At 37.9% G+C, this 13,757-nt stretch overlaps 1 protein-coding gene across 13 annotated transcripts in view; it reads left to right on the top strand.

The window, feature by feature from the left end:
• The window catches only part of KMT2C (lysine methyltransferase 2C), a 189,667-nt gene that overhangs the window by 119,985 nt on the left and 55,925 nt on the right, over positions 1-13,757 (top strand). For 10 of the 13 annotated variants that reach the window (XM_085572926.1, XM_085572927.1, XM_085572928.1 and 7 more), the window contains 7 exons: positions 636-752; positions 4,550-4,651; positions 4,831-4,935; positions 6,093-6,274; positions 6,980-7,144; positions 7,742-7,851; positions 13,272-13,337. In XM_085572926.1, coding sequence (XP_085429052.1) covers positions 636-752; positions 4,550-4,651; positions 4,831-4,935; positions 6,093-6,274; positions 6,980-7,144; positions 7,742-7,851; positions 13,272-13,337 — 847 coding nt within the window. The remainder of the gene's footprint in view (positions 1-635; positions 753-4,549; positions 4,652-4,830; positions 4,936-6,092; positions 6,275-6,979; positions 7,145-7,741; positions 7,852-13,271; positions 13,338-13,757) is intronic. The other 3 variants (XM_085572931.1, XM_085572930.1, XM_085572925.1) reach the window with 1 other exon arrangement.

The following is a 13,757-nucleotide window of genomic DNA, read 5'->3' as shown; positions in this document are numbered from 1 at the left end:
AAGTGGAGATTGTGTAAGGAAAACTTCACATTATGAGGAATGTTGATCTGAGTGTAATTGATAGAATTAATACAAAAAACTCTCTTTGTATGTGCTGAATTAAGAGAGTTTCATGGAGCCAACTCCCACTTTCCTTTGTGAGCGGGACTCAATCCTAATAAATTCCAGGTCTCACTTGATTATTCATAGTGTAATAAAAGCATCTACCAGTAATCAAGTGTCCAGACCCTGCGCAAAAGTCCCATGATTGTCTGGGCTGACTGTTCAAAGGGAAAAGAAAAATGAATCATAGAATAAAATATATATTTTGGAAACTTTGCAAATGAGGTGTGGGGGAGCTGGTGGGGGAAATCCATATTTCCAGTTACTCCTGAGCAGAAAATAAACATTTCTGGTTTTTGCTGCTTTCTCACTGATGATAAAGGTGATCATATTATGCCATGTAAGTAATTAAAGCTATTTCACACAGATTTATGCAGAGATTTAATGACCATGCCCTGGTGTGCTTGTACTCACTGGAAATCACAGGGTGTTTTTTACTTATGTTTTTCCCTAGATGAACTGAACAAGTTTGAATCCCACGTAGCAAAAGAACTTGAGAGGTTTCATTTACACTGTTACCTTACATTGAACAGGGCCGAGGATCGGGATTCCCAGGGAAGCGGAGGCCACGTGGAGCAGGTCTGTCAGGAAGAGGTGGCAGAGGAAGATCAAAACTGAAGAATGGAGTTGGGGCTGTGGTCATTCCAGGGGTGAGGATAGCTTTTTTTAAAGTCATATTGCAGTCTGTTAATGTAACACATTTAATCAGCTATAATTTTTGTATTAAAATATTGCACTAAAAAAAACAACAAGCTGTACAGAGCCAGGGGTGTTTGATGGAGCCTGGCTGTTACTGCTTGCGATGAAGAACTAGAACATTACAGCTCAGTGGGCCTCAGGCAATTCTGTGCTACTCTTGCCATTTAAAAACACAACAGTTGGGAGTCTTAAAGTACTCCTTCCATTTCCTTGGGTGCAGAATGTGCTGGGCAAAGGCAGCACTGACTGGAACAACCCAGAAGGAGAGATCAGGGTTTGTGCATGAGAATGTAGCAGCAGCCGTAGGAGAGCAGAGCGAAGGTTTTTCTAGACTGAATGGTGGTGCAAGAGTGCAGAACAGAGAGGAGGGGACATTTCAGCAGTTTGTGGCTTGGGGACTTACTTGCTAAACAGGAGGATGTGTCTTTTTCTTGGGCAGCCTGTGCTGGAACTTGCTTTCATAAATCTGCCCATTTAGCTTAAAAAGACTTCAGGAAACCATGCTATCCATTTTCAGTTCTGTGTTTTAAGTGGCTGCCTCCTGGATTAGCTGCCTGCCCCTCAGTTCTCTTAGATAGACAATGAAAACCTGGTTTCTATTCACTTCCTCCATCCATGCCACTCAATTTCTGCAGACCTCCATCATTTCTCCTTCTTTTCCTTCCAGTCTTGACTTGCAAGTATGGACAATGTTTTTTGCAGTCTTGACTTGCAAGTATGGAGGATGTGTTTTGAGTTATTCCTTGTATGGAAGCTACTCCATATTTCTGACCATCAATACCAGTTCTTTTGTCATGTTAATTTCCTTATTTTGTGGAGTTCCATCCGCTATTATATAGCCCAGCACTCAGCTTTATGAAGTTCTTGTGCAGATCTTCACACTTGTCTTTTGGATTTTATTACTCTGAATATCCCAATCCTGTTGGCAAGCTTTGCCACCTTGCTTCTCACTTGATTTTTCAGATTGCACATGAGTGTGTGAGCACCACCACCTGTTAGCAGTCAGGCCTGTCAGATTTCACCTAGTGCTATTCTCCCATATACAAAATTGATAATTTATTGCCCTCTTTTGTGTCTTGTATCAGTACAGGGACCATTCCTCTTCAGTTTAACTTTTTTTAGGTAGCTTTGGTGAAGGACTTTGCCAGAAGAGTTTGGCAGTGAAGTAAGTTGCATCAATCAGATTTCCCTGTCCCTAGAATTGCTGACTCCTTCAGAGATCCCTTATATATCATGATTTACCACAATTAAAGCATCCTTGACTCTTCAATGAATTGATATATCAGTGACTTTTAGTTCTTTGTTGTGATCAGATGTCTGTTATTCTGTACACAGCTTCTGTCCAGAAACCCTTGAGAAAATAATGATTGTATTTGCTGTCTCTTATTCTTCAGGAGCACTGAAGTGATTGTAAGCAAGTGATTGCTCACTGAAGTTGATAGTTAAGCTACTTAATACTTGAAGCATTTTTAAAACCTGAAAATCCTACACAGTCTTAGTCTGGTCCTCATAAGAAGAGGGATTTTAGTATTAAAAACATGAAAATCTGGACTGTAAAACAAGCATTTTTTTTCCCCACTGTGGGCTTATTCTATTTGAATGCTCCTTTTAAACTTTGATTACCAACAAACCCTGTGTATTTTGAGAGACATCCTGTTCCTTGTATTCAGAGAGGGACTTGCTCATTTTTATGTCTTTATGAAGTAATTCCTGAGACTCTCTTTAGAGCTGTGGTTTTATGTTCTTACATGTAATCTGTTTGAGTTTGTCACACTTTCTGCTGCCTGTGTAATAATATCTTGGAATACTCTGGTATTTATGATTTGAAAAAGGAACAATCATGTCTATCAGTTTTCTCTTTTAGTCATTGGGTGGTCAAGATTCATAAGCAGATTTGTAATTTTAAGCATATAGGGTGAATTCCACTTAGGCTAGTCACAGCACCTTAATGAATTGGAGACATAAGCGTTACTTTGGTGTTAAAATGCACAAATCTTTACTACAAGAGAAGCTGGAGTTTATAGATTAAACTTGTAAAAGTTTTTCTAATTGATCAGAAGAGAGTGATTTAGGTAACTTGCTATAAATACAAAATGGACATCACTCTTCACCGTGTCCTAAAGAAATTTGATCCTTTGAGTCATCACGTAGCTCCAGAGTTCCAGAGATGTGGCTGCCTTGTGATAGAGTAGATAAAGTTAGCAGTACCAAGAGATCAGCCTTTTGTCATATAAATGTTTGAAATGGGTGTGTTTTCAGTCAATTTGCACAAAATAATTCTTACTCAGGATGGGATCAGTGGACAGCCACTCAGATTTGGAAGTACTTGATATATCTTGGGAATGAGGAAAAAGGTGGCTGCAGCTTTAGCCATGGTGGGTCAGCGCTGGGGTTCAGCAAACACTAACATTGCAGTCATTCAGTCCTTCAAATTCTGCTTTTTTGCATGTGCAATTACAAGTGAAACCTGTGGAAAAGTAGGTAAGGGAAATGTTGTCCCTGAAGGTATCAAGGTGTTTCAGGTGCTTTGGGGTTAACTGGGTAGTTACAGTTGCAGTGCTCTCCAATATTTGGTAATCAAAGCACATAAAGAATATATTCCCTTTTTAGCTGTTTCTTTAGATTTTTTGTAAAGCATTTTTTGGTGCTTTACATCAGCATACATGTACTGTGCTGTTTCAGCAACTGTGTATCAGAGGGAATCTTCTAGCTGATATTATGGTATTTACATTTGTTCCTAGAGTTACCTTTGGATTTGTAAAATATTTAAATTATTATTTAAACAAAACTTATCTGTGGAGGACTTGCACTGTAATTAAAATAATCCACATTTATAAAATTGGAACAGCTGGTAAAACAAATTACATTTCTCTAGCATGCATTTAACCTTTTGTATGGAAATGTGTGCCCTTATATTCCTGGTTCAGAGATAATAGTTGGGCCTATTAGTTTAAATTCATGGACAGCAAATTCTGTATTGCAAGATTCACAAGAAAGTGAGAACACAGTTGAAATCTTTCATTGGTGTTTCTCTTCCTGAATCTTTCATTGGTGTTTCTCTTCCTGAGAAGCTGTATATGAATATGCTGAATTAATAAAAGGCAGGTCAGAACAAAAATCACTTGATGAAAAAGAAAAATTACTGAAAAATTACTGTAAGAGCTGATGGGTGAGACCAAAACAGCTGTTTCAAGTTCAGTGCAAGTTTTTATGGTAAATATAGATATGCCTCATAAACTGCTTGCAGTGAGTAACTTTAGAGCTCTTGCTTATTCCTTTAACATACTTGGAACATTAGCTAAACCTCATTTTAGGCAATATGGGACAAACTACATTTCTGCAGTTGCTCTTTGAATTAATACTCAAAAGTCTGTCACTGCAATTAACTTCTTGATAAAAAGAACTTCAGTGTTTACATGCAGGGAACTGAGCAGACTGGGCACCGTATGACAATTTATGCTTAGTGATTTTTTTCTTAGACTGTCTTTCCTTCCACTTCCATTTGGAAGTGTAATGAGATATGTGAAGGTGAAAAAAAGAGAGGAAGGGAATAGGTCTTTAAAGTTACAATTCTGATTGTGAGAAAATGTGAATTAATACAGTAATTTCTGATGGAGGCAGCTTTTTATGAAAGTTGAAACTGTATGAATAAATACTTGCAAAACTCTTACTTAGAGAATGTTTCATTTTGTCTCATATCTTATAAAATGTGATGCACTTGCTATTTATATTTTGTGTTTTTTAATAGGTCACAACCATGGATATTTCATCTAATAAAGATGAGGAAGAAAACTCGATGCATAATACAGTTGTCCTTTTCTCTAACAGTGACAAGTTCACTCTCCATCAGGTTAGGATAATAGTTACAACTTTTCATTTTGTTTCCCTGCTTTTAATTAGGAAAAAAGTGAATGAATGTCCTTGTTAGGAGTTAAATTATACAGCAAGCTATTTGGATTTTACAGTTACATGTTTTCAGAATGCAGTGTCTGGCACGTGTTGAGAGTCTGCTCTTGTGTGTCCTTGCAGGATATGTGTGTGGTTTGTGGCAGTTTTGGCCAAGGTGCTGAGGGCCGGTTGCTGGCCTGTTCCCAGTGTGGGCAGTGTTACCATCCCTACTGTGTCAGTATTAAGGTGAGTGCTGTTGTTACACACAAAAACTACTTGATTGCACTGTTTTCATATTGTACTTTAATAGCACTATGCTGATTTCAGTTTTGTGGTAATTAGGGGAGTCATTAACTTGTTAGATATTCATCAGCTAATGTGACCATTATTTGTATGCGACTTATGAAAGACTTTAATTAAATGTCATTTTATAGTATGCATAGCCTCAAGAGAAATTAACCTTTTTGTAATTTTGCAACCATAAATAGCGCTGATTATCCAGCAGTTGGTTAAAATAACAGTTTGAGATACAAGTTTTAAACCTAGATACAAGCAGAATTAAAAACAAAGGAAAAATTACACCGCATCTTCATTTACTTGGGGCATAAGGTTTAGTTGATTCAATTTGCCTGTTGGCTGTCAGAATTGACAGCAGTTGGAGTGGTTAATTAATACATTTTACATTCATTAGTCTAGGAGAGAATGTGTGAAAATTAAATTTGAATGCTGTGAAATGACCTAGCAAGCACAAAATAAACTATTTACTGCAGTATATACACTGTACACTTTTCATTGGTTGTGATGTAAGTATATCTGTATAAAAGTGAGATTTTTTTCAAACATGTCAAAAAACTTTATTTTGCACATATTTTACAAAATGCCATATGCGTATTTCATGCAATTGTAATTTGACTTTTTGTTTATATACTACTCTTGCATTATATATTAATTGCAGTAAGTTATCTGTTTGCTTCAGATGACTAAAACTCCAGCATTGTGATCACATCACGAGGATCAGGTTTGTGACCTCTTGAGGAAGCAGAATATACACAAGTCTCTGGGACCTGACAAGATGCATCCCAGAGTCCTGAGGGAATTGGCTGATGTAGCTGCCATGGTACTTTCCATATTTGAAAAGTCCTGGCAGTCAGGTGAAGTCCCAGGTGACTTAAAAAGGGAAACACTGCACCTGTTCTTAAAAGGATCAGAAAGGAGGACAGTTTCTTTCTTTAATCCATTCCTGTTCATTGAAGCTTCAGAAAGTCTAATTGATAAAGAGCTTCTCGAGATGTGGGTGGTGTGCCCAGAAGAGCATCCTGAGCTCCACACACCAGACCTTAATTTATACATTAATCACACTTCACTGAGCCATTTGCAACTAATTCTCACCTTGCATTTTTCAGATTACTAAAGTGGTACTTAGCAAAGGTTGGAGGTGCCTGGAGTGCACAGTGTGTGAAGCCTGTGGGAAAGCCACGGATCCAGGGAGACTCCTCCTGTGCGACGACTGCGACATCAGCTACCACACCTACTGCCTGGACCCACCCCTGCAGACTGTGCCAAAGGGAGGCTGGAAGTGCAAATGGTGTGTTTGGTTCTGGGGTCGGAGGTGCTGACTCCTGGCCTCTTCTGCTTCTCTCTGTCACTTGGTATTTGTAGTGTCAGTTGAATTGTAACAAGGTTTTAATTGTGTCTAAGTCAGGTGTGTCAAACAAAGCCAACAAAATGCTTTTGAGTTGTTTTTTTCAATTATCAGTGTGTAAGGGAAACTCTTACCTCCTCTTAAAACTGCTTCTTCATACCAAAAACCACATAATCAGAGATAGAAAAAACTTATCTTTTGAAACTCATAGCAAAAAAATTTTCCAGTTTACATTCATTGTAATCATTCCAGTGTTCAGTTGGAAAAATGAATGGGTGCTTCACCCTTGTGTTCTCAACACAAAACCCTGTGAAAACCATTTGTTTTACTTGGGTGAAACAAACAGATCAGACCTCTCACATGGTTAAGTCTCCAGATCTCAAAGTGAATGGCAACTGGAAGCAGGAACTCCTTTGACCTGTTGAGCTGTTACAAGAACCCATCTGCCTAATTTTGCAGTTTCAAGGGAATTATTAATTAGAAACGTTCTTTAAAAATTACAAAAAATGTTTTTAAAAATTTGTGATTAAATATATGTTGTTAAGTTAAAACTTAATTACTCACCTCATTCTAAGTGGAAGAGATTTAAAGCCACAAAATCATCTTTCTGTGAACTGACAGTAATAGATTATTTTGTCTGTTCTGTAGGTGTGTTTGGTGCAGACACTGTGGAGCAACTTCTCCAGGTTTAAGATGTGAATGGCAAAATAATTACACACAGTGTGCTCCTTGTGCAAGTTTGTCTACCTGCCCAATCTGCTACCGCACGTACAGGGATGAGGAGCTCATAATTCAGTGTAGACAGTGTGATCGGTAAGGATTTCTAATATTTCACATGTTTTTCCTGTTCAAGTCTTATTTTATTTTTTCCCCCTAATGTAAAAGCATAGAGATGAAGGAAATGGTCATGTGGTAAAGAACACTGGATTACTGAGTCTCAGAAGTCTCTTAGTAGTTCATTCCTGGTTGTACCACAGATTTGACTGTCCGACTCTGGGCAAATTAATTAATCACTCTGTGCTTCTTCCCCCCTGCCCTGTAAAAATAAAACTAATTTACCTCACAAGACTGTTGTTGTGAGGCTGAATCTAGATTATGTTGTATAAAGTAATTAAAATCATTGCAATATAGGGAGAAAATTACCATACAAAAACATACTTGGGAGATTGTTTTATAGAGAGTTCCTTCCTGTGGAGGGAAATAGTTGATCTGCTGCTCCATATACAGGATGTATCACACACCACTGTAGGGGATGCTGTAGATGGAAAACCTGATTCTGTGGTTTCTCCCTAAAAGAATTCAAACTGAACAACTATTCCCCATTTACTTGGACCATAGACTGATACTTGGGTCTCCTAAAACACCACCTATTTCCTTTAAATTGTATTTTTTCCCCCACTTAATTTCTAGATGGATGCATGCAATCTGTCAGAACTTAAACACAGAGGAGGAAGTGGAAAACATAGCTGATATGGGTTTTGACTGTACCATTTGTAGGCCATACATTCCACCAACGAACGGTAAGAAGACGATCGAAACCAATGGCAGGATTGCACACTGCAATAAATAGGTTTGGGAATGTGTTCTGTGCTCTGCTGGAGGTTTGGCTCGTGGTAGAAGTAAGATTTTTTTTGTGTGTGTGTTTGTTTTAAGGGCTCTTGTGGAACTGTCTTAGGCTCTTTTGCACACTCGAGTGATTTAGGCCCGAGGAAACCTCTTGGGAATTCTAGGTAGAGGTATTGAAAGATAAGGATAAACTGCTAAGAGCATTTGGTAGTGAAGGGGTCAAAGGCATCTCACTTTGTCAAGTATCAGGAAGAATGCCCAATTCTCTAAAGTTACATCTGCAGAAGAATCAGAAAATTATTTCTAAGCAGAAAAAGTTTGTGTATTTTGATGTTTTGAGGCTGTCTGAGGCAGCAGTAGTTGTAACAGTCTGTGTAAGCATTTTTCCCATCCTCCTTCATGTTTTCCTAATGCCTTTTCCTCAGCTCTCCCAGTATTCAAGACCAGTGCTTCCCTCCCTAGCTGCAATCTTGATATTCAAGACCAGTGCTTCCCTCCCTAGATGCAATCTTGAAAAGAATTGGCCATAATTCTTTGTTTGGGAGTTATCACTTCCTTATTAATTAAAATGTGTAATTCCTTCTGATGAACTTTGCACTTCTCTGGACATGGATACTGACAGCCTTGTTGGTCTGTATCACAGTTCTGAGTAATGGCACGTCAGGAGCTGAGGTTACTGCACTTTAAGCACATTTACAGCATCTGGTTCCATGGGATAGTGCTGGTTGATGTTCCTGTGAGTGGCCTGTCAGCAGTTAGGTTGGCCTGTGACATGATTTATAGTCTTATATTTTAATCTTGTTGCAAGGATGATAGCCCAGGTCTGTTTTCCCTGCATGTCAGCTCAGGGAAGTTGCTGCTTCAGTTGGCTCCTTTAACATTGACACCTATTCCCATTTTTAGCATAAGCACATGAAAGTGTTCATATTAGCCCTTCATTGAGGTATCACAAGAGAACAGAACTAAGCAAACATGTCAAGAAAAATTCATATCCAACAAGAAGTTGGTTTGTAAGATTGGTTTTCCTGATCAAGATGGAAGATGTTGTGAAGCTGGAGATGTCTGCCAAGAAAAGTTCAATATAGCATCTAATGTCCGTTAACACTGTGATGTCCTCATCACAGCAGTAATTGTAACTTACTGACCTGACCTTGGAGGTTTATATACTCCCTGCTGGAAGACTTCCAAGGAACCTATTTTTATCACTAATAGAAAAATGACTAATGCTTCTGTATTCCTGCAAGTCATTTCATTGTAAAGATCTGCTTCCAAAAATTCAAAAGGAAAGAGGTTTTATATGTGGAAAAAGCAAGAAACTTGCAGATACAACATAGACTTTTGTGTATGTTTATAATAAGCTTTGAGTACTTAAAGCAAAAAGATTCAAGTAAGAAATACTTCTTCCTTTCTCTTTGGAGCTGGCAGAGCTACCTTGTAGAGATAATTAAAGCTCATGATATATCAGATGGAACAGCTTCACAAGAGGTGTTTCACTTCCAGGCAGAAGCTGGCCCCTGAGTTAGTCCTTCCTGCACACCTCTGAGTAGTTGTGTTGCATAGGTTCGGATTCCAAGGAATAGGAGCCAGTCCCTTGGGAGTTCCCAAGTTTTCTTTGCAGGTTTTTTTCACCTTTTTTTATAAGACAAGTTTTTCAGCTTATTCTTTCGTATTAAAACCTCTCTAACACGTGTACATTTGCACAGTTGCATGTCTGAATATGTCCTTTGATGCATGTTGATAGAAATACCTGCATGTACTTTTATATGAAATGTTTCAGTCTTTCATGAATTCTTCTATAACTTCTGTGGAAATTTTCTATATTTTTTTTCAAAGTGAGAAGAATTAGTATTTGATAAACTTAGGGAAATAAATGTTAGCAGTAGAAAGCATCTAAAAATGTGTCATATTGTGGGATTCTTACTGGGATGGTTCTTGCCCTTTCCATTTAATGTATCATAGATGTGTTGCAAGTATTATTACAGGGTTTGTAAGCACTTTCTTCCTAGAAGAAACAAGAGCCCCTGAACCTAATAAAGAAACAAAATATTACAGGCGTACCCGTGGTGAAGAATAAATGGTTCTTGTGTGTAGGTATTGAGAAGAAACTTTCATTTCTCTTTCTTCAGAAAGTGGAAACATTTTTAAATTTGTAAGAGCTCTTCCCTGTCTCATCATACCTGATATTCTTAAAAAGTCATCTTCTTCAAGAAACAGAAAAAAAAAGATAGTGTTTTTCTTCTTGAACATACATAAATATCAAAAACCAGAATGGTGTAAGATTTGCTCCAGCATAGTGTACCAGAAATCTTCATTACTAGGTTATTGTGAAATAATCATCACTGATGACTATTTTAACAGGTTCCTTTTAGTACTGTCTCAAGTTATAACAAACATCCCCCAGCACATTACTGTGTACTGTAGAGAAATTTATAATTCTCATGACTAGATGCTAGGCAGGTACATTAGGTAGCAGCAGCTTTTCCCTGTGCTGTAATTCCTGCATGTTCAAGAGTGGGGTGTGTGTCTCTCACCCACATCATCTCCTGTACAAGCAGTTCTTGATGGTCTACTCAGCAGTTCTGCCTTTGTGTCATTTGCCCTTGCATGTCATATGCCCCATCTGCAAATTTCATCCCTCCTTACTTACTCCCATCCTGTCTCCATCCTGACTCCAGCTTCCTCCTCCGTGGCTGCTGTTTTTGTTCCTCTGCAGGATGCAGAGCTCTGCTTGGTTTTCTGTAAACAGTTACAACTGATCTCCCTGCAGTTTCTGAAGCTGCCTGTGTGCAGTTATTCCTCCTGGGGCTCAAGTAAACATGCTCATGGAAGCAGTGAGGATTTGGTGTCACTTACCCCTCTCCAGGGGTATCTGATACTGCCAGTGAGACACATTGTGGCTGGCAGTCTCTGTTGTATCATTTTCATTAAACTGATGTAAATTTTTCTTCGTTCTGAAATTTTAATCCTGTGTACTTTACAAGATTCAAACCCAACATAATACTATATATTAAAAAATTAACTTTTGAATTTTTTTATTATTTGGCACATTTACAACGTCAGCTCTAATGTTCTTGTGTTACTGCATTTACCAAAAAAATCCCTGTGTCATTGACACAATTATGCAGGCACCCAATAAAAGAGTGCTCTGCTAGTGCTGTATTTTTACACCAATCATTCCACTCTATTCCATATGCTGGTTTCATTTTTTCGTAGAATTGTTCTTTTCTATAACAGCCTTAAAAATGAACTCGTTTTCTTGTCTCATTATTACATTCTTTGCAATTATTTGCTTTCAGCCAAGGCTACTAAATGCTGTAGAATATTCACCACATTTAAACCCTTTTGCAGATAAGTTAAGCAATTTTGGTTAAACTTCAGCAGAATGCCTCAGAAAGCACTATTATTTTTCAATTTAATTTTTTTTTCCTTTGGATAGGCCTTCTCTATTAGTACTGTGCTTCTCTGCTACCCATTTTATTGATTGTAATCCTTAATCTGCACTCTAATTAGCTCCTTTCCTGGAAGTATGTTTGATACTGTCTTCAAACACTGTTTGTTCGTGCAGTTTTTATGAGTGGGTCTCTGAAGGCCTCACCTCTGTCACTGTCAGCTTGTTTATTTGAGCCTTTCAACTCTATTCAGTCTCCAGAGCTAAAATTGTTCAGTCTGACCTGGATGAGAAGATATCTCTCTTGTTTGACTTTTAAATTAAGGATTTCAAATTTCTGTTCACAACTGCCTTTCTGATTTTCTTGTTTACTTTAGATCCAATTCAATAATTGCTACTTCAGTATTAAAACCATCTTGCAAATTATAAGAAATTAAATGAACAGATGATGTCTTATTCCACTTTGAATAGTTCTTACAATCTGCCTATATTCTGTTTTTTCAATATCTTCCTTTCTGCAGCTTTTCCTCTGTTTTTTGTTTCTTTCTGGTTTTATGTCTCTTTCAAAACGTCATTTCCAATTTATTTTCTTTTCGTCTTTCTCTCCACTGTTGAGTTCAGTTTTTCAGTAGCTCTCATAGGCTCCATTTATTTACTAATTCAATGAAATACTGGTTTTCTGTAGGTTATACCCTGTGCATTAGTTGCACATTACATAAAATTTTCAAAGCACTGTAGTTTTTGAAGACAGACTTGCAATTTCCTTAAATTTGTTTATATGCTAGAAAGCATCCTGTATGTTTCATACTCATTGTAAGTGTTACTTGGAAGCTTTTGTGCTTTTCCCCATCTTGTCCTGACTCCCATGATGTCTTGTGAGGTGGAAGCAGCAGCACACGTGCCATGGTTGATGTGACACACAGAACACCCCACAGGTTCTCTGCCTCAGGGGTCTCAGCTGGTGTGACAGGCACAAAGGAAATACTCCAGATGTTATCTTGAATCTTAAATTCAGTATGAATAATGTTTGTAGGCCAAAAAAAAAAAGAAAAGAAGTGTGGATAAACTTGCTTCTGTGGTAATGCTAACTGTGCCTGACTAACAGGTTTTTTGATTCTAGTTCAGTGTTTGCTAGATAGGAGCTCCTAATTTTCACTTTATTGCTCTGTCTATGTAATCGCTGTGAAGTCACTACTAATATTAAAAGTTTAGTGTACACATCATAGGTGAGTGGAGCATGATTGCAGTTATGCAGTTAAAGCAAAAGGGAAGCACATTTTTAGGCTACTAAAGTAGCCTTGTATTGCAGGACATTTTGATTATTATTTTTTCAGTCCCACTGTTCCACTGCTGCCCTGTAGTGTAGCACACAAGGTGTAGTTTCTAAGCTGAGTTTCTGCTGTTCCATTTATCAGTACTCTTATCTGGAATAAGAATTGCCCTATCTAACTTCAGCAGGTCCTGTGTTACCTGTTGTCAATACTTCAGCCTTCTCCAAGTGCTGTGTAAGAGGCCTGACAGCACAGCTACAGTGAGAGCCTTGTGTGCAAAGCTCTTGGAGTGTGCTAGCCCCTCCTGGGGAAAATACTGATCAATACCCACTTCACAAAACCCTCACAGTTTTAATGATTAGGGCAGCAAAACCTGAACATCATGACTAGTGTAGGGGTTGCTTGCCAACCCAAAAGAGCCAGTGTATTCATTTGCCCTTGGTCCAGTAGAAGGAGATAATTTCCCATTGAGTTCGGTGCTATTCCAATGCCATTCTTGGCTTTAGGAAATTGGAGAACTCCATTTGGTATCAGACTTCTTTTGTAATCACATCTGTGATGCTGGAAAGCACTTTATTTTAAAGGTGCAAGTAAATAATTGCCAGCAGTATAAATTAGGGAGTTTAATGGAACTACTTGAAGAAAAATTGATAGTTTAAATTTAAATTAAGTCACCATTTTTAAAAGTTGAAATTATTTTCCTTATATTTTTCAGTGCCTTCTTTGGACTGTTGTGATTCATCAGTTGGAGCTCAGATTATTTCAAAATCAAAAGAACTAGGTAAAGAATGGAAATGCTTAATATCTGATCATTTAGAATATTTTAAGGGTGTATTTTTATATGAGACAAAAATTCCTTTTCCTGTGGTTTTGTAACACACAGCATTAACTATCCTTCAGTTACCACAGCATGCTTTCCATTTTTTTCCCTCGTTCTCTCTTCTTTCTTCTCTCTTGCCTGCCATACCTGCACTATAATAATTCCTATAAATTATGCTTTGATCCTACAGTCTTAGTTGCTTGCCTTAATATCAGTGGTGATAACACTTCGTGGCTGAGTCAGGCATGTACACAAATGTTTACAGGCTTGAGCTGTTAGGAGGATGCAGCTTTTCTATGTTTGTCTGGTTTGTGCTAGGAATTTATAATCCTGACAAGCCTACTCACAATTCAGTCTTTACAATGATAGCACCCAGCAGCT

This window comes from Lonchura striata, chromosome 2 (assembly GCF_050655825.1).
Source record: "Lonchura striata isolate lonStrDom1 chromosome 2, ASM5065582v1, whole genome shotgun sequence".
Taxonomy (NCBI): domain Eukaryota; kingdom Metazoa; phylum Chordata; class Aves; order Passeriformes; family Estrildidae; genus Lonchura; species Lonchura striata.
The sequence above is the reverse complement of the archived record's forward strand: the minus strand, read 5'-3'. Positions and strand labels throughout refer to the sequence as shown.